Source organism: Bombyx mandarina, chromosome 17 (genome assembly GCF_030267445.1).
Source record: "Bombyx mandarina strain Sakado chromosome 17, ASM3026744v2".
Classification (NCBI taxonomy): domain Eukaryota; kingdom Metazoa; phylum Arthropoda; class Insecta; order Lepidoptera; family Bombycidae; genus Bombyx; species Bombyx mandarina.
Window position 1 is genome coordinate 1,498,722 of NC_143223.1, and position 22,581 is coordinate 1,521,302.

At 38.5% G+C, this 22,581-nt stretch overlaps 1 protein-coding gene across 1 annotated transcript; it reads left to right on the forward strand.

The window, feature by feature from the left end:
- The first annotated feature begins 14,847 nt into the window (after nucleotides 1–14,847).
- LOC149501071 (uncharacterized) lies at nucleotides 14,848–18,282 on the forward strand. Its single transcript, XM_089734443.1, has 2 exons — nucleotides 14,848–15,189; nucleotides 18,142–18,282. Exons 1-2 carry the CDS (start codon nucleotides 14,848–14,850, stop codon nucleotides 18,280–18,282), a joined length of 483 nt encoding a protein of 160 aa, XP_089590569.1.
- Nucleotides 18,283–22,581: the final 4,299 nt, after the last annotated feature.

Below are 22,581 nucleotides of genomic sequence, written 5' to 3' on the forward strand. Positions count from 1 at the left end.
TTAAATAAAAATAACAATTTTGTTTTTCCTTTGATGTGTCCCCCGTCGGACGGATTCCTTCTGTTTGTTTTATGTTTATTTTATACAAAAGTTTAGGTTTTTTATTTATCGATTGAGGCACTACGAAGTCTGCTGGGTCAGCTAGTACTAAATAGATATCTCTAATCGCTATAAGTACGACCACACCCCGGGGTGCGCAAAGGGAATTTGGATTGAAGCCAGCCGCGAACATGGCACGGTCCGCGCCGGGAATTAAGTCATTTTATAAATAAATAATGTCACGTACGCTTTCGACATTACTTTATAATGCTAATGTTTCCCCTGGCCGAACTACCGAAGCCGTATACGTTAAAATTCAGTAATTTCCACGCGGAAAAAATATATATGTAATGATATGGAGTATTTCACAATGAATAAACAGTAAATGACTTAATTGTATTTTCTATACTAATAAAGAGGAAAGATTTGTTAGTTTGTTTGTATTGAATAGGCTCCGAAACTACTGAACCGATTTAAAAAAATCTTTCGCTGTTTGGAAGTTACGCTATTCCTGAGTGATATCGGCTACAATCTTTTTTGAAAAGAATTAGGGTTCCGTACTAAAACTGAAATAATGTGAAAACTTTTGATGATACAATAAAATAATGTACCGCGACTTTGTAGAACACATTATTATTCACAAAAAGTATCGCGACAGCATATGTCTAACTATTATAGTTATGTCGTAATAAGTGTTATTTTATTTAAAAAAATAAAACAACGTCAAATATCGTTGAAATTTTTGTTAAAGACCCGAGCGGAGCCGGAGCGCGCCGCTAGTCTTTCATATAGTTAATAAGAAAACAACATTTAAAGCCCTTAATCGCTTTTAACATTAATATTAATAATTAAACAATAAACAGTATTAATAAACTATACAAAACTGAACTCTCTTTTTACTCAATGACAAATTTCACTCCATGACACCGAAGAAAAATCCTTTTTAAAAACGTAAAGAGTTTTAAATAATAAATGTTTTTCTTTACATATATTTATGTTAGCGTTAATCTGGTATAATTTATGTATATGGCGAATACAAAACAAACTTATAAAACTATAGTTTTGTCAAAGAGTCATAAGTGTTTATTGATTCAAACAAGAATCAACAGCGTCTCTCTTACGTAGCGTAGCGTACTTGAACATATTCACAAAAAAGGCTCATGGCCAAAATAGAGAATTTTCGCCATATTTTTGCCGCAAATCAGTTATTAATTTCTTAAAACGATTTACCATCGGCCAGTATTAACAAATTGTTTTTTTATAATTTCAATAAGTAAGTACATAAATACGTATTAACAACAATAGTTGCCTGTGAAACAATAAGCAACAGAAACACACATTAACATTCTAATCCGGCGACACAAGTCGCGTGGCAGTTGGCCAACTCTGTGTTCGAACGTTGCAGCTTGTGGCCAACCATGTAAGCTTAGGTTGGTCGCATAACTCAGATGCGAAGCTACCTACTTCTTTCCCTAACTATAGCCTTAGGGGCTATTCCAGCTACGCCCGGACGACGGATGATCCATCCACTTTTTTGACGTGATAACGTCTTATAAATCGATGAACACCGGCTGCATGCACGAAAAAGTGTCACGTTCCGCCTGAGCCTGAGCGAGAACCCGGAATAAGCGGTAAAGAGGCACAATCGGCCCAAGCGTTAATATATCGAGAAAAAAAAATTTTTTTTTCAATTAACTCTTGCTTTGTATTATACAAAATTATGATAAGTCAGTGATAATAATTCAATTTAATTCATATAATTATGCAATTTTTCATCAATGTTTCTTTATGACGTAAAACTATCGTCCGTAAACCGTCTTTACAGACAGCCAATTTTTTGGTTGACAATAATTTGTTTTCAGAAAGCTAAAGAAATGGTAGCGTCGCTCTATCGCTATTCAATCTCACTGGACAACGTTTATTAACCGTATTATTTCGTATGGAAGTTTAACATTCCGAGAAACAAAAGGGAACGATAAATCACAACACGCGCTCAGCCAAACTTAACTCGGATAGTTTTTGCTTATCCGCAACTTAGTTACAAAGTTAGACATAATGTCGCATCAAGCAACGTTTACGATGATAGCTTACTTCTCGGAAAAGCGAAGCGATAAAATAAACTGGCCGCATATTACGGGCGTGAAGTGGATAACGAGTTTTTTTTTTCGAATTTTATTAACGAATGAGGCAAGTAATCGAAATATACGTTATTACAGATTTAAAAAAAAAAATGCTTAATTGGGTGGACGATCTCACAGCCACCTGGTGTTTAGTGGTCACTGGAGCCCATAGACATCCACAACGTAAATGCGCCACCCACCTTGAGATATGAGTTTTAACGTCTCATTATAGTTACAACGGCTGCCCTACCCTTCAAACCGAAATGCATTACTGCTTCACGGCAGAAATAGGCAGTGTAGTGGTATCTACCCGTGCGGACTTACACGAAGTTCTACCACCACTAATTAAAGAAGAGTTCACTTTTAAAAAAAAGAACATAATATTCCTAACCTAAAAGTACATGTTATTATCCGCAACGCGCTTCGTCAGATTACAGAAATAGAGTTATCAGCAAAATGCTTCGTCAAAAAGTACAATACTTACTTTCAGCTGCAAGCGTCGTCATAAGTAACAACATACTTTTAAAAAAGTATTGTTTTCTTTGCCTACCTATCTGGCAGAGACCTCAAAGGTCTGTTGTGGGTTTACTAGTAGCTTTACGTATCCCTTTGAAACCTCAATGGTTAAAATCTTCGGCACTACACAGCTTTATTGTTGTCAGAAGTACATAACACTTGCGGACTTGTAAACTGAATAAACAAGGAGTGATTGAAACTTCGAATGAAGCTTTATTAACTCAAAGTTATTAGTCATGTTATTAGGAAGCTTGTAATATTCGAACTTATGAGTTTGGTAGACTTAGTTAGTTAAAGTCATGAGGTTTTGTTTTATTAGTTTACGGTTGGTTCTAAAACTAGGTATTTTGGGCTTTTATCACGAAAATGCTTGTGAGGCTGTCCAGGCATGCCATCAGCCGACTCCCGGTGCTCCGCCATATACCCTTTACCTTATTCCGAGGAGATACCGGTCATCGTTCTCGTCAAACCCGTCGCTTGCGACGGAGGGCTCGACGTGTAAATTAACTCACAGACACAGCCCACTGAGTTTCTCACCGGATCTTCTCAGTGGGTCGCGTTTCCGATCCGGTGGTAGATTCTGCAAAGCACGGCTCTTGCTAAACGTCGGAAATAATTTATTGACAGTAAAAAGCACGAGATTAAGTCATATTCTCCTGCCCTTCTCCCAGTCACCTGGGGTCGGCGCAACATGTTTTCTCCTCCCATACTCCTCTGTCATATACCATTTCTTCGGTCACTTCCCTCTTACACATATCGTCTTTCACACAATCATCCATTTCTTCTTAGATCTACCTCTTATATATCCTTCCACATTCATAGTTAACACTCTCTTACCAACCTCATTTTCATTTCGTCTCATCACATGTCCATACCATCCCAAACGCGCACTTCTCAGCTTCTCTGTCACAGATGCCATTTTCAGACTTCCTCTAACATATTCATTCCGTATTCTATCCAATCTCGTTACTCCACACATCCATCGCAACATTCACATCTCTGCTGCATGCCATCGTCTTTCATCATTAAACCGTAAGAGTAATTTTAATCATAGGGAAACAAGCTCACGGCTCTCTTGAGAATGATTCGTTGTCTATAAGCTGCCAAAGTGTGTACGTATGTGTTTTTTTATTTTATTGCTTCGATGGGTGGATGAGCTCACAGCCCACCTGGTGTTAAGTGGTTACTGGAGCCCATAAACATCTTCGACGTAAATGCGCCACCCACCTTGAGATATAAGTTCTAAAGTCTCAAGTATAGTTACAGCGGCTGCCCCAACCTTCAAAGCGAAACGTATTACTGTTTCACGACAGAAATAGGCAGGGCGGTGGTACCTACCCGCGCGGACTCACAAGAGGCCCGTCCACCAGTGTTGCGTAACAGCTTAGAGGACAAGCTAATTCAGAAATCATTCGAAAGTCATTCAAGTGAAACTAGACTTTTAAATTTAAGGTACGTTCTTCACAAGCGCTAGCTACATCGACCACACACCATTCTTTACACGCGATAAATTTTACGCTGCCTATAAAGATAACCAGTTCAAGGAATGAAATAGTAAAGGGAACTCGCGTAAAGCCTATAATGGTCGTTTAGGTTAAAAATGAATAATCGTGGAAGACATTTAAGTAAGCTACCTAGTTATCCGTTATTAAAACCTTATTCATGTATTTTAGTTAATCCCGTGGTACATCGAGTGAACATTGTAAATTTAAATCGCAATTTGGAAGAAAAAATCTTTATAATTTTATGATTTATTATTATTCGCTGGTGTTTGGTAAGCACGTATTCTTCGGATGGAAATTAAAGAGGAATGCGATAAGGAATTAACTAATCCATTGGGCATTATAGATTTATATTCCTCAAGTGAACGTGAACCCAGGGATTGAGGAGTCTGTTCTTAAAATAGGTTTAGTTAATAAACAAGGAGTAGTATACTGTTTCGGATGGAAAATAGAGTACCTTTAGCGCCAGCTCGAGATATACAACTTCTTACAAAGCATACGACTTCTACCAAATACTATTTCAAAGAAAATATAGTAAGCTATTTAGAGAGGGCATAATTTCGTCTCTTAGAAAGCCTCCGACAAAAGCTTACATCAAAGCCTTTTGTTACGTTACACGTATAGACAGCGCGGTGGACTAGACACTGTATAGTCACTGTCTAGTTGAGGTCTTTCACAACACCCTGTATTGCTTCTTTATGCGGTATCAATTTAGAAGAAAAAGCGTTTTCTAAATAAATAACAATTCTGATCGAACAACAGTTGAATAGCTGTTTTTAGGCAGATGTCGGTAAAAATTCCAGTTAAATTATCTGTCTTTTAAATTAAGATAAAACTATGTAATAATTTTGTTAAGAGTAGTCAAAATATAGGTAAACAAAAAAATAAAAAATTAAACTAAAGTGCGTATTAAGTGGTTACTGGATTGGTGCATAGATGTCATAGCGTGAGTGCCCCGCCCCATCTTTAGAAAATAGGTCAAAATATGGATGGTATCGTATTACGGCATTAAAATAATTGACGAGATAATAGTATACCATTACTATGCCTTCATAACGACCATTTCGCTCATAGCTCGCTTATTATTAAGTAGCGACCCGCCCTCGCTTCGCTTCAGAAACTAATTTATTATTGATTTCTCCGCTATTTAATGGATGTTCTTATACATATGAACCTTCCTCTTCAATCACTCTATCTATTAAAAAAAACCGCATCAAAATCTGTTGCGTAATTTTAAAGATTTAAGCATACATAGGGATAAAGAGACAGAGAAAGCGACTTTGTTTTATAATATGTAGTGATTACAATATTAAAATAGATATTTATGAGCGCTCTGTATTTTTATTTGAGCCTAGATATCATTTGCGGATTTCTAATTATAACTAGTCAGGTCATAAGTATTGTCACACAGTAAAAACTTTTCTTTTAGAATGCTGGCCACAAAAAAGTTTATTGAATTCGAATTTCGAATTGTTCATGAAAATAAAAATGTATACTTTTAGAATTTTACTCATTTTTAAATATGGAGTGGACGCTTAAAGAAGACCGTGTTGCAGTTATTGCGTTACATCGATGCGGTTACGCGCCAATTCAAATTTTTAACATACTGAAAAATTTTAATATAACCAAAAGATTCGTTTATCGTACCATCAAACGATACAATGAAGACTCTAGTGTAGATGACAGGTCAAGAAGTGGTCGCCCTCGGTCTGTTAGGACTCCAGCAGTGATAAAAGCTGTGAAGGCGCGAATTCAAAGAAATCCCAAACGTAAGCAGAAACTGTTGGCCCTTCAGATGGGGTTAAGCAGAACCACGGTGAAAAGGGTGTTAAATGAAGACTTAGGGCTTCGGGCATATCGAAGAAAAACAGGACATCGTTTGAATGCTCGTCTAATGGACCTGAGACTGAAGAGATGCCGCGCTTTGTTGAAGCGGTACGCGGGAAAAAAATATCGGGAAATTTTTTTTTTGGATGAAAAAATTTTTACCGTTGAAGAGAGCTACAACAAACAAAATGATAAGGTGTACGCACACAGTAGTGAAGAAGCGAGCAACCGTATTCCGCGTGTCCAACGAGGTCATTTTCCATCCTCGCTCATGGTATGGTTGGGAGTTTCTTATTGGGGCTTAACAGAGGTACATTTTTGTGAGAAAGGTGTAAAAACGAATGCAGTTGTGTATCAAAATACAGTCCTGACGAACCTTGTGGAACCTGTTTCTCATACCATGTTCAATAACAGGCACTGGGTATTCCAACAAGATTCGGCGCCAGCTCATAGAGCGAAGAGCACACAAAACTGGCTGGCGGCGCGTGAAATCGACTTCATCCGGCACGAAGACTGGCCCTCCTCCAGTCCAGATTTGAATCCGTTAGATTACAAGATATGGCAACACTTGGAGGAAAAGGCGTGCTCAAAGCCTCATCCCAATTTGGAGTCACTCAAGACATCCTTGATTAAGGCAGCCGCCGATATTGACATGGACCTCGTTCGTGCTGCGATAGACGACTGGCCGCGCAGATTGAAGGCCTGTATTCAAAATCACGGAGGTCATTTTGAATAAACTTTAGTGTCATAAGAATCTATGTTTTGTTAAGTTCATTTTGGTATATGAATGGTTACATAATGAATAAACTTGTTTCAATTATTTTACATTAAACATGTGACAGAATTTATGACCTGACTAGGTAACTACAAAAAAATAACTCGACTTACTTTCATTGACACTTAACTTGCTTTTTGGCGTGACATAAACAATTGAACTTCAAAATAATTTTATCAAAACGCTTTAAGCTTTTAGTTCACGACACAAGCTTTGCGGTAGAAAGCGGGACGACACACACATCCCACGGGAGCCTCGAAATGAGCATGCAACGCATCCTTAGACGGTATTGATGCGCCAGACAACATGGCGACTGCAAAAAAAGATTTGTTTTAAATAATAATAATTTAATATTATAGAGCTTTACCTTTTCAAATGAAGGAGTAGTAGTAGATGGCGCTAGTTTTATTAAAACAAAAACGGTGTTGGAGAAGAAACTATTATTTTTGATAAGCGCACTTTTTGACAAAGGCACCAGAAAACACTTCATCATCATCATCATCATCAGGCTTTATCTGCCCACTGCTGGACATAGGCCTTCCCCAATGCCTTCCACATAATGCGGTCCTCCGCCTTCCGCATCCAACGACTTCCCGCCGTGCGCACTAAGTCGTCAGTCCACCTGGTTGGAGGACGCCCCACGCTCCTTGTACCCATCCGTGGCCTCCATTCGACTTACTAGCATCGTAATCATATAGCATAGCATCTAAGCGCATCGAGTCGCGCAATCGTACCAGCATCGCAGGGTAGGTACTACGACACTGCCTATATCTACCGCGAAGCAGTAAAGGAGACAGTTGCTATGTATAAAACAGGTGGACTATTATCTCGTTCACCAATTTATGCAATAAAAAACTCGCATAACTATACTACTTCATCACCGATTACAATTAGATTGACCATATAATAGCGAGAATTAATCATAATACCAGTGTAATTCTTATCATCATCATAGTCGGTTACTCTTGAAAGAGCAGTCGTGGTCATGTGGAATCCTCGTGTATTAAAGCCTTGATAGAAGCCTTGATAGAAGCCTTGATAGAAGCCTTGATAGAAGCCTTGATAGAAGCCTTGATAGAAGCCTTGATAGAAGCCTTGATAGAAGCCTTGATAGAAGCCTTGATAGAAGCCTTGATAGAAGCCTTGATAGAAGCCTTGATAGAAGCCTTGATAGAAGCCTTGATAGAAGCCTTGATAGAAGCCTTGATAGAAGCCTTGATAGAAGCCTTGAAGATGCTCTCCATAGTTCGTGAACTGAGGCTTGCATGCACTCGTTAAGTGGAGTTTTGGTAAGGTATTTCACTTGAATAGTCCAGCGCATGGGATTCCATCCACGAGATCTTTTACCATAGACCCTACCCTGAACAATTATTTATAAGTATTTTTTATAGCCGCTCCCATTTCTTTGCAGAGCTATATACTTTATTATTAAAATTAAAATTAAATCGTGATTTATTTTCTAAATTTAGTTTTTTTGTTGACGGTACATAGTTCATCAACCCCTCGATGACGACACGCTGAGTCACTCCCGCGTACAATGAACCACCCTTTATGTTAACCATACAGCGGTTACAAGTTGTATCAGCGAATACCCAGTTATTCGTAAACTATAAAGCCTTTTATGTACTCCACGCCGTAATTCTGCTGGTCATTATTGGGTAGTGTCATCTAATAGACATAAATTAGAGCTTATTCAAGTCTGCGTTATTTCGCTACATGGGCAGACACGTTCAAAGTCAACTTGATGTTAAATAATCATCAGAACCAATAGAAATCATAAGGTCGAAGTCTTAAGTGTTTTGGATAATGCTTTCGTAGATGCACTGGCGCGTGAGGGATCAGCTATGGGGAATCCCCTCGAGAGACGTCTTTGTGAGCCCGCACGGGTAGGTACCACCGCCCTGCCTAATTCTGTCGTGTAATGAGTTTTGGTTTGAAGGGTGGGGCAGCCGTTGTAACTATACTGAGGCCTTAGAACTCATATCTCGAAGTCGGTGGCGGCATTTACGTTGTAGAGGTCTACGGGCTCCAGTAACCACCCAATACCAGGTGGTCTGTGAGCTCGTCCACCTATCTAAGCAATAAAAAAAAGATAATGCTAGAACAGTATGAGACGTGGCAAACCTGATCATCGGATAAATTGGCAAAAGCGTTCTCTGAGCATACTGCGATCCTATTAACTGATGGTAGAGCATATTGTAAGCCGGCATGGGTAAGTAACAGCATCCTATCTACGTCTAATGGAAGCAGTTATACGGTTTTAAGGGTAGTTACGATGTCTATAGTTAATGGTCACCACTTAATATAAAGTAAGCCGTGACCTATTCCGCTCATTCCAATATACATACAACGGAAACATAAAACTTAGACCATCCTATAAAATAATCTTCTGTTAATATAGTCATTATCAATACCACAAGATACCGGAATGTTAAGATCAACACGATATTAAATTACCGCAAATTTGAGGTTTACCACATCGAGACACTGGAACACACAAAATCAGATTAACAAAATTCGCAAAAATCATCACGTTATTGATATCGAGAAATTTAATGGTCATATTAAATTTATTGGATGGGTGATAAAGCTAAAAGAAAGACTTAGATGTACTATGTGAAAGAGAATATGCGAGAGAAGGATGTGAATGCAGAGACTTATGATAGGCCATACGATATGATGACATATGATGGAACAAGAGAACATGCTACACTGACCCCACACAGTAGATTAGGGGCGAGAGAAAGAAGAACGCTATAGATCTATCTGTAGTATCCAACGCCGCATGGCGAAGCATTTTATAATTAGGAAGTACTTTTGTGATTGCGTTGGTGTATACAAGTAAACCTGACTAAAGTACTATTACAGTATTTCTCAAAAGTAAGAATCATTTCCCGATCGATAGCTGCACAATTACAATTAACGCCATCTTGTAGCGGGTAGATGAACTGTACAGAAAGATCGAGAATTTTCTAGAATTAGTATCGCACGAACGTCCGTGAATGTTCAACTGAGCTTCAAAACGTGACACGGGAATGTATCAGCCGGTACGAGCATTTCAATGAAGAAGTTGTATGGAAAAGCACCAAGCGAGAAAAACTATACGATTTGAATAGAATACTGATCGAAGGCGACGATTAGATGCCACATGATGTACTATAGTAAAATAGAGTAAACCATACCGCGATTTAAAAACAAGTATGTTCATGATTAATTGTATTATTATTTTATACCTTTACCATTTCTCTCAAATCTCCCTGATCCTTCAAATTCAAATCTACCTAGGACTCCATAAAGATTTTTGTGCAAGAAAAATTTTCATCCAAAATTCTGTAATCTGAAAAAAAAAACCAATTGACTACCTAAAGTTATTTGTGAAATTGAGACATTTTTAAAAACATTTCCATATTTGGTAAGTAAATGTGCAATATTTTTACGTCGAAAAATAATATGCCATGTTGTATGTTAGTATTTTCAAATTACGACGTAACTGGATGTTTAGTGACACTGTGGTGAAATCAGACAAACCCCATAAAGACAATTTCCTATTTCAAACATCGTGCAAGACAAATAATTGTAATTGTTCCATTAAAAGTCAGCCGATTTGCGGGACACAATTTAGTAACGTCACCGATATTAAATAATTTTAAACCGTTTTCCGTCTGCATTAAGGTGGTCATTGCCTTCTCGACTTTAGGGCTAGCACGTGTAGGGTATATAAAAAAGTAAACGACCTTCTTTATCACGAAAGAGACAATTATGTCTTGTTTATTGTTTAGCTATGATAATAGGTCACGCACGAGGCCAGCCTCGGCTCTTTGTATGGAGAAGCTTTTATCGTAATGAACGCTGCAAACACTTTTATTTGTTAGTATTCGGAAATGTACACGGAACTATTTCTATCTGGATGTACCTAGAATATTGGCCGGATAACCGGATAGCCGTTGGAGTAAACGTGATCTTGAGTGGAGATCGCGCCGGTCATCGTTCTAGTCTAAGCCGTCGCTCGTGACGAAGGGCTCGACGAGTAAATTGACCCACAGACACAGACCACTGAGTTTCTCGCCGAATCTTCTCACTGGGTCGCATTTTCAATCCGGTGGTAGATTCGAAGCACTGCTCTTGCTAGGGTTAGTGTTGCAACGACGTCAGGTTTGAACCCCGTGAGCTCACCTACTTGTTAGGGCTACGCTAAAATGGTTTTTCAAGACCATCAGATAAGGTTTTTTACTGGTGGTAGGACCTCTTATGAGTCCGCGCGGATGGGTACCACCACCCTGCCTATTTCTGCCGTGAAGCAGTAATGCGTTTCGGTTTGAAGGGTGGGGCAGCCGTCGTTACTATAATTGAGACCTTAGAACTTGTATTTCAAGGTGGGTGGCGCATTTACGTTGTGGATGTCTATGGGCTCCAGTAACCACTTAACACCAGGTGGGCTGTGAGCTCGTCCACCCATCTGAGCAATAAAGAAAAAATCTTCGTTTTTCGTCCTGTACAATATTAGAGCAAAGCTATTTATTGTATTATTGCCTTCGATCCTTGATGATTTTCATATTAAACAAACGTGTTGATGTCAGTAAAAATGTCGTTAAAAAAAATCGTTATATACACATTGACGCTTGAAAGGCAAACGTGACTAAGCGACAATGCGTGAACTTTACAGTAGACTAATTTAAAGTTGAAATACCTGAAAAAAATTCTATTTTAACGAATCTAGCTATAGGATTGAAATGATTTTATTATACCTAGAAATATATATATTTTGCGCATCGAATATGGTTATTGCCTATAATTTATGTATAAAGCAGTTATAGTTGCTTAGTCACGTTTGGCTTTTTAAGCGTAGATAGTAAGATGATACTAATAATGCGTTAATACTAAACTGATAAAAGCGTGTTAAAAATAAACTGTTTTGGCGCTTCCATGAAATGACGTTCTGGTGCAGACGAGAGTGTGAAAGGAACACATCTAATATATAAGTTGGGAAGACAAATACTCCACAAATAATGGAGTTAGAAACGCTCTGATTGTTTTCCGGTGGAATTTTACCCTGTAATGAAACCTTCGTGTATCTGTCACTGGACTCGTGGACATTAATACCATGAAAGGATGATTATATATTGAAGTAATTATAAACATATTTGAATACAATGTTTGAATGAATGATGTAGTGTTTCGATTATGAAGAATAATATTTTTTTATCCAAGCAACATATTAAAACATAGGTTAATAATATGACGAAACAGCTTCTAATATCTTGCCGATCAAACATGCCGCTTTTGCTGCGAGACAACAGCGAACAAAACGCGATTTTGATTCGAGCGTGGGTCAAAGTAGCTTTTTAATTTTCCAATCTTCAGTGCCACGAATTGACATTGTTCAGCCAGAAATTTGAAACATTCGTATTTTACTGTACCCCGTCTCTTTCACATGCATATAAAAAAGCAGGTGGAAAAAACAAACCCCTTCGAAATTCGATTTTGGTATTCGACCTCAAAGAAAACACGTTCGGAAACGCGTGATACCCTAAAATATTTGTAATAAAGAAAATACGTTTTTTTTTTAATAGCTATTTCAATCTATTCCTGTTCATTTTTATGTCTCCTAAGTAATATGTGTTCTCACTGCTGAGGTGAAAAGTTATGTGTGCTACACGAGAACAAAGTTTTTTGCATCTCGTGCTGTTGAGTCCCTCACTACTTTCAGGACTCAAAATCAGCACTCGAAACAAAAAACAACTTTGCTCTCTTGTTGCACAAACATTACTACATTTACTGCCTATTGTTGTGTAATACCATCACTTAATCAACCAGCAGTGTCCGAATGAGGACTCTGATCGGGCCCCACCTCTGTTTGATCATTATAATATCATCGGAGACATATCGCACGAATAACATTAATATCGTGTTAACAACATCTTTGCGTTAATTTATCATTCGGTCGTCGAGCTGCCAATCAGAATGGATGTGGCAATTTTGAGATAGCAAATTATATTATATCTAATGGTTATTTAAAACATTAAGGTGACGTGTCTAACAAAATTTGTATGCAATGTGAATTTGCACGCGGATATAGGGACGTTTTAGGAAATTAAATCGTACTAATTGTGTTTTGTGAGCACGTATGAGTAATCGACTATATGTAGGACGCCTTACCAGTAGAAATTACGCAAATTATAATTTTATTACAGGAAGTCAGTCGTAAGCATTAGTTGAGGACGTATTATTATATTGAAAAATTTAGTACATGTTTGCGGGATTCGAACATTGGCACCGTAACCACGCTAGATACGAATAAGTATACCGGGTGTCTTATCCTTTAGGACACGACTACATCAAGTTCAAAACAGTTGCAGCAGTGGAAGTCTATAGGATGATGATGATGATGATCATACGTAGGCGTAACCGGACTATTTAGTCAAGCGTTTCGGTATGATGACTTATATGATATTATTATTATTATTCTGCTATATTTGATTAAAATCTTATTAACTACACAATATTTTATTTAAACTTATTATATTACAATTTAAAATATAAAAAAAAACACTATATAAAAATAGATTGCCGCTGATGGCAGTGTCTACGACACAAGCCACCAGTGGTTAGGACTCCAGAATGAGAAAACTCCTCACAATGCACGCAGTCAAGGATAACCAACTGACTTCTGTATTCAGCCCCTAACCCAGCTGGATAACGCAATTTATTATAATCATAATAAGACTGATAATAAAGAGGATATCAACTTTAATAATACGTTAAGACACTAATAAGGCTTTAAATACACACTTCAGCATTGGTAGTGGCTTTCAGTCTACAGTGAATGCAAATCTGCATTTGGGTGTTCAGTTTCTATGTATCGAGAAAACAGATGAACCCCTAAACGTATTTACTAAATTCTCCTTACTCAACTCAACTCTCTCAATGGACCGCGTTTCCGATCCAGTGGTAGATTCTGCGAAGAGCTGCTCTTGGTAGGGTTAGTGTTAGCATCATCGTCAGGTTTGAGCCCCGTGAGCTCACCTACTTGTTAGGTTATGCTGACATAACTACTTGTTAGGTTATGCTTTGGTAGGAAAAAAAAACTCCTCAACTCAGTCAATACAATTTTTTTCCAGACTGGGGTCATATTAATTCTAGTTCTTCCCTATGGCTTTTACCGAATTATCTCTCCGTCTAATCGATATTTTTAAGTCTCGTCAGTGTTCTTATACTCTTTTCTTCTTCTTCTTCTACTTTATTGTCATAGCTCATAGGCCAACTCATTTTGGCTGACTTTAAATCAAAGTAAAGCAATCTTAATCCGGGATGTAGTTATCATCTTTTCTGAAATTAGTCGATTTAATAATGACATCTTATTCGTAGTCCTTCGTAGGGCTTCGTAGCTCGTAGACGGTTCTACGAACGTCTACGCAACGCCATCAGTCTTGCTCCCGTTTCATTACGTCTACCGCGACACAAAATGGCTTTTATGTCTAGTATTTAATATAATTATTTAGTTCACCGTTTGCTTAAATTAGTCTTCGTGGGGTATTATTAATTTGTTTTGTGGGCAGTTTATATTAATGTGCACGTTGAAGTCTTACAGGGGAATAGAGATTGACATTATCACAGCCCCGCTTGACAAATGTGATTGAAGCTTCAATTACCTTGGTTCAACTAGTATCCTAATCTTTAAAACTGAACGCATGGGGGCTTCGAGATTGAATTAGGTGGGATAGTGGTTTATACATGCTTTTTTGCGTGGTACGATGATTAAGTTCAAGATCCACCAGTGATGGGCAGTGATTACTTTTAGATAAGAGCCTTTAGACAAGAATTCGAAGTTTTTATAGCATTGCGGCTGTAACACCCTCTAGACGAAAATGTATAACTGCCGATTATACTCGTATGGGGTATAGTTTGACATGACCAGATATTACGCTGAATTATATATTTCCGGTTTAATTTATTTATTATTTACGTAACTACGTACGTACGCTCCGCAGCTGGCGATACCGACGAGTTCAATGTGGCGGTAGGCTTACATCAGGGATCAGCTTTAAGCCCTTACCTGTTCATCCTAATAATGGATTCCCTAACATCGGACATACAGGAAGAGGCGCCTTGGTGTATGCTGTTCGCCGACGACATTGTTCTCGTTGAAGAGGAAGGGCCTGAGATACAGAGGAGACTGGCAAAATGGAAAGAAAGGTTGGAAAACGTGGGTTTGAAGATCAGTCGAACAAAAACCGAGCACATGTTTTGTGATTTTGGTGGTTCTTCAGACTTCACGCCAATCGCCTTAGATGGTGTATCCCTGCCAGTCTTCTCGGACTTCAAGTACCTCGGCTCTATACTTCAGAACGACGGCAACATAGACCGGGACGTCACTAATCGAATAAACGCTGGTTGGATGAAATGGCGAAAGGTCTCTGCAACAGCATGCGATCGTAGAATGCCCCTTCAGCTCAAGAGAAAAATTTACAAAACGATCTTTAGACCTGTCGTGCTGTATGGATCTGAGTGTTGGGCGACGAAAGTAAAGCATGAAAGATGAGTGCATGCGGCAGAGATGCGAATGTTGAGATGGATGTGTGGAGTGACAAGAATGGACAAGATAAAGAATGAGTATATCATAGGAAGTGTGAAAGTGGCCCCGGTAAGCAACAAATTAAAGAGCGCACGGTTAGCGTGGTGGGACATGTGATGCGTAGAGAGAAGATGCATGTGACTAGGAGATGTTTGGAAATGATAGTGCAAGGCAGAGGGGGAAGAGTTCGACCGAAGAAGACATGGATGGAGTGTGTGAATGACGATATGAGAGAGAGAGGAGTGAGTGTTGAGATGACGGCTGATAGAAGAGAATGGAAGAGAAAAATTAACTGTGCCGACCCCACCTAGTGGGATAAGGTGGAGAAAAAGAAGAATTTATTTATTATTTATTACGCCATTACTTCCCGAGGAAAGCTAATCACTCGTAAATAACTGTTGTGTACGTATTATTATTGCATATTAGAGAATTTGTTAGGTATTTTAACAACGGAATATTCGCATCGCTCTAAATAAAAACACCGAGCTTCGTAAATTCTGTAAGCTTCAAACGGTACACAGCCTTTTGACCGTGTTAATTATCTGGTCAATGGCAAAGATATAACATAAAAAGTCTCTTGTTAATATATTTCAAACGATTGCTAATTAAAATTAATAACGATTGGACCTCACAGGGCTTTCGCTCGACCCTCGCCAGCCGTACCGTTTCGCGGAAAAGGGTTGTCTCTTACACATACGCTTTTTCACTCGGAATATTAAGGTCACATTGGGTTGATGTGTTTTTTGCACGGCTTAAACGTATTGTTAATAAATTTTTTGCGATGAAATTTCGGTAGGATTTTACATATTCACAAATGACGTAGATTTCTTGTGCTAGATAGAGTTGAGTCTATATGTTAGTTTTTCTGTGTCAAACATGTGTTAGTAAATTTTTTGTTGTGGATTTGAGAAGCAGATGACATTGGTTTAGCGATGTCAGCGGTTTACCGTTAGCTAGTTCGTTGTTAGCTTCGGAAACATTAAGGTCATTTGGTAAATAAGGTCTTTATGAAATACTTTTTTGGTGGCAGGTTATATTGTGAGCTCGCGAGGATAGGAGCTTGATTTTGCCGGGAAGTAATCTGGCGTTTATGTAGATAGGGTAGGATGGCCAACATAAAAATACAATGTGATTTATCTTATAGATCCAAGGTGCTTGTATTATCGTTCTGATGGCTATAGATTTCGAATATATAGTGTGGTATTGTAATATTAAAATATTTCAGTATATTTGTTATTATTAATTTTAATCGGGCTTATAATTTACTTTTTTAATTACAATTCAACTTTACTGGTAACTGGAAACAATCCAATACATTAAATGTAAGGATGTATGCTCACGCAAATAGGAAAAAAAATAATGTATTCAAATGTAAACTGTATGTATGTATGTATTCTCTTTAATAATGATACAAATATATCTGTTGTTGACTGATTTTTTTTGAAGTGAAACTTCTTTAGGAGCGTTGAGAGTAAAATTTAACTTGCGACAGATTCGTAACGGCTAGAGAGAAAATATACAATTTAGGAAGAGCTTTTGCTGGTGGTAGGACCTCTTGTGAGTCTGCTGGGGTAGGTGCCACTGCCCTCCCTATTTCTGCCGTGAAGCAGTAATGCGTTTCGGCTTGAAGGGTGGGGCAGCCGTTGTAACTATACTTGAGACCTTAGATGTCATGTGAGCTCGTCCAACCATCTAAACAATAAAAAAAAAATAAGTTAACTCAGCCGAAGCGCTATTTTGTTTAGTTTATGCCACATTTTTGCAAGTTTGTAAAATTTTAAATTTGGAAAAAAATATAATAACAAAAAACGACAAAGATAATATATGTATTCAGTATCACGTATTAAGTGAAAGGGTGCCCATGCGATGGACTGACCAGATCAAGTCGGCAGTTAGCGGCTGTTTGCATGAGTGTGCCAGGCTCACCACAAACCGGGAGGAGTGCTCGTGAGGCGCATAACATCTGCCCACACCAATGATACTGGATATCGACCACGACCGCTCTGACAAGAGTGATACGACATACGAGATTAAGCGAAATGTCGTTTAAACCAAATACCTTTTTACCTGTCGATATGTTAGAAATACAGTAATGTGTCTTCAAAGTCGCATTGAAGGAAGCGCGGCTCCAGACCAACGTGTCAAGTCGCGCACGTATTGTCCATGAACAATGGATGTTGTCCCCTAATCCTTTCGCTCGCGAAGGTGGAAAGCCGCTTTGTTCCATTTAGATCTTTTGTTGCGGACCAACTGTGGAACAAAGGATTGTGACTTGATTGTCTATACAAGGCGTTTTGTTTCAGTTTCAATTTAACACGTTGACTGCGTTATTCGGCTTTAAAAGCCTCATGCGCAACTGTCCTATGATGCGGCAGTCATATTGAGTCTATGCTTATATAGAACATGTGTGATTTTATGTAGGGTGATAATCTATACTAATATTATAAAGCTGAAGAGTTTGTTTGTTTGAACGCGCTAATCTGAGGAATTACTGGTCCGATTTGAAAAATGATTTTAGTGTTAGCTAGCCCACTTATTGAGGAAGGCTATAAGACTAATACAAGTGGAGCAACAATAAATAATGTTTCAAAATATTTTCACTTTCTACGTAAATTAAGTGGGGGGTAAAATTTAGCGGTATGCCAAAGTAACTATTTCACGCGGATGAAGTCGCGGGCAAAAGCTAGTTATTAATAAGACACGACAGTTTGCAACTTTTTATTGTGCGATGACTCGACACAGACTGTCCAAGCTAAGTCCGCTACACCTGTATTCTTTCGCTTGGTGCAGGAGGCGACTAGGTTCAGATTTCTATGGGCGTGGGTCAGGCCTCAGGGTCAGACTTTGTCAGGCTTATTAGGTCCCATAGGCACTATTAAGAAGTCCAATTTCGCCCCGAAAAGACCTCATACGCACTGGCTGAGTCTTTAAAAAATGGTCCCGCGTTAAAAAGATGAGGGGATCGGAAGCGGTGGTCGCGACGTTTGATGGGCAACGTGTCTATAGGGTTTTGATTGCTTAGAATGGATAATATAAGAGGTCTGTGATTTTGAAGTTTTCGATTCGTCGGAAAATAATGTAATGATAAGAACTATCGAGATTCAAACTCGTGAAAGTATTTTTTTTATTGCTCAGGTGAGTGAACGAGCTCACGACCCACCCATCTTGAGATATAAGATCGAAGGTCTCAGTATAGTTACAACGGCTGCCCCACCCTTCAAATCGAAACGTATTACTTCTTCACGGCAGTAATAAGCTGGATGGTGGTACCCACCCGTGCGGACTCACAAGAGGTCCTAGCACCTGTAATGACTTGATGACAATGAAAGTAAAACTCAAGGAACCAATCAAACAGTAAAATGGAACGGACGTACAAATTACAACGATCAAAGTGGCAGAGCTTCCGTATGCGACCGGGTCACAATGTATCGAACCTTTTCCGTATAATATAGAATAATATATAGAGAAAGAGGTAGACCTAAGAAGAAATGGATGGATTGCGTGAAAGACGATATGGGTAAGAGGGGAGTGAGCGAAGAAATGGTATATTATGATAGAAGAGTATGGAAGGAGAAAACATGTTGCGCCGACCCCAGGTGACTGGGAGAAGGGCAGGATAATGATGATGATGGTGATAGAATACCATATGTATATCATCCTGTCTTTAGATGAATACAGAGGGCAGTTCGTCATAAAATGTTCGTTCAAATAAATTTTCATGTTTTAATATTATCATTTGTAATATGTAACATGAATCGAAATCTCATTATGATTTATGTCTTAGTGTTTTGAACATCGACTCGTGCACTGTTTGACCCCGACTTAAAAAAAAGAGGATACTGTAATTCGGAATGTATCTTTTTTTGTATGCATGTCTGTTAGTTTCTCATCCGTAACAAATCGGTTGTATTGATGACCTAAATATTCAAAAATATTGTTCTTCTTTTTTTATTTCTTAAACGGACTTACCGTTTGCCAATTGACAAAAGTCTCCTCCATTCTAATCTCTCTCTGGCCACTTTACTCCACTTATTATGCTTGCTACCTGATGATGATTCCAATATGTCATATTAATATGTTGCTAATAATTCTCGACCATAGTTCTCTGTAAGTGTGCCTAAATTTAGGAAAATACTCGACCACTGGAACTTACGGAATTCTTCTTAATCAACTGAGAAGCAGGGGTATGCAGTCTAGGTTACCGGTGGCGGGAAGCGCTCCAAGGCAAGAGAACCAGCGGTTATATGCACTTTATCGAATTACTTTTAGCGGCTTTCGCGGGTATTTCCAGATTTTTATTACTGGTTATTTGTTATGTATATACTTTGAAAGCTTACTTAACTAAGCTTAAATGGTTATTTAAAACTTTAAAAGTTAAGATATTTAGACAACTCACGGTCCAGCCAATAATAAGTGTGGTCGCACACATCAACTGGACTCTTAATAAAATGCGATTGAACTCTTAATAATAATTTTGAAGTGAATCTTCTAACGCGACTTCCAACAAGGTTGCGTTAAACGTTTAACGCTACCATGGAATAGAAAGAGACAAAGCGAGAGTGAATGCGTGTGACTCGAACGCACGCGCGTAGTATACCTGTTACAGGCCAGCGCGAGTGTTAGCAACGAGTAGCGTCCAATATTTTAATGAAGTATTTGAAAAATTATATATTTATCTATAATTTAAAATATATACAACATAAATGTTGAAAGATGTCGCATCTCTTATACACAGCGATCCCTATTACAAGAGCAATCTGATTTAAGAATGAAAAATGAAGAAAACCAACAGACCAAAACCAACCAACCAAATGAATAAAACCACAATACTACACATCGAAAAAGAAGTTTCACTTCATTCACGTGTACCAAGTTGCACGCGCACCATTTTTTTTTAATAAGTTTTCCTGTTGATTGGTTTCAGGACAAAATCAGTAAATTTTAACCCGCGGAATAAGTGGCGAACTCCTGTAACTTGCACCCCAACGTCAGACATTCTTTAAGCAGCCCCCATTAATTAGAGTCCTCTGTTTGTTTTGCTGATTCTGGTCGACGACAGTTTTAAAAGCAATTTCAAGTCTTAACCTAATGAAAATTGTTTTGTTGTTATTTCGCTGAACGTATTTTAAGTTTTCAGCCGTTTTTTAAGTTCTTTTTTCCCAAATCCGCCTTGGCCAAAGGCATCTGATGTTGCGAAGGTGCTTTCTGTTGTCTCGGATTTTATGTTGACGGCAATCATAACACAGGGGAAAATTCTAGTTCTGAACTTTTCCGAGATCAGTTTGAGGTAATTAAAATTAAAATTTAGTCGAAAGCGAGGACTTTGTTAATTATTTTTGGACCGTCTAAATTGATTCATGAATAGTTAAGTCGTATCATATAACATAATTATCGCATTGGCGCGGTGGTGTTAGTCACATATTAAAGATCGCGGACTAGAGACGTTTTTTTATTGCTTATACAGATGGATGAGCTCACAGCCCACCTGGTTGGTGTTAAGTGGTTACCGGAGCCCATAGATATCTACAATGTAAATGCAACCCACCTTGAGATATGAGTTCTAAGGTCACAGAATAGTTACAGCGGCTGCCCCACCCTTCAAACCGAAACGCATTACTGCTTCACCGCAGAAATAGGCAGGGTAGTGGTACCTACCCGTGCGGACTCATAAGAGGTCCTACCACCAGTAAGTTATCAGTAAGTTACCAGTTATCTACTAAATAAATAAGTAAATAAACAAATAAATAGCGTATAATATCTTAATTTATCTATATGTGAACTTACTCTGACATACGAAATATAATGACCAAAATCAATACGCTAAAGGTAGATACCAGCGTCGTATATTTTTACCACGGAGCATTCATGTGTTCTGCTTTTATGGATACGGCAATCCAACACAGCCATTATGTACACGCGTATCAAGCGATGTCAGGGTTCAAATGCCGCAGGCTGTTATATATTTTTTTAAGTCAATACTCAAGTTTGTCTTTGTAAACGGCTTTACGAGGTGTTAGGAATTATGTATTAGGTATTATAAAATAAAAAAAAACATTGTATTATGTTTTAGAACTGGATCGATGGAGACAGCTTTTTACTGGTAGTAGGATCTCTTGTGAGTCCGCACGGGTGGGTAACACCACCCTGCTTATTTCTGCCGTGAAGCAGTAATGCGTTTCGGTTTGAAGGGTGGGGAAGCCGTTGTAACTATACTTGAGACCTAAGAACTTGTACCTCAAGATGGGTGGCGCATTTAATTTATAGATGTCTATGGGCTACAGTAACCACTTAACACCAGGTGGGCTGTGAGCTCGTCCACCCATGCAATAAATAAAAAGTTGACGGAATCAAACAGAGCCACGATCCTCAGCAATGAGGGACCGATTGAAGAGAAAAAGAGAGAGAGTAATGTATTGGACGTATGGTGAGCCAGCTGCCCATTCTCCCTTATTCTTGGCGCTAAGTTTTAGCGTGCTCTGACTAGAGATATTTGAAATCAGCTAACAACATTCACTTCTATGAACTCTAAAGTCTGTAGAAATAATGATTTACTTACCCTATTACTAAAATAGAACCCATTAATCTCGCCGTCACACCAATAAACTAAGTACAATATCGGAGAAGGTTTAACACCTTATTAGTTTCCATATAATACCTATTCTCGTTCGCCGGCCTCGGAGGATCATTCGATAATCCCTTGAAACCACTATAGCGCCGGTTCATACCAGTTCACATCGGTTATATCCAGTTTTATCCGGTTTTACGATCTATACAACGTTTCGCTTCAGGTAATACCGAGCGCACCGCTGGTACCTCTCGACAATAGGAGATATAAAATGATAAACGTAATAAAATTTAGTGATAATTTTATTTCTTTTTGGAACTATTCACGATTGGAAAAGGCTAGAAGGTTGTTTTAGACTGCAATATGAGCCAAACGTGATTAAATAACAATCACAATCATTTAATAGTTTTTTTTTATTGCTTAGTTGAATGGACGACCTCACAGCCCACCTGGTGTTAAGATACTGGAGTCCATAGACATCTACAACGTAAATGCGCCACCCACCTTAAGATATAAATTCTAAGGTCTCAATGTTACAATGACTGCCCTACCCTTCAAACCGAAACGCATTACTGCTTCACGGCAGAAATAGGCAGGGTGATGGTACTTACCCGTGCGATCTCACAAGAAGTCCTACCACCAGTAAATTGTGTTAGGTTTATGTA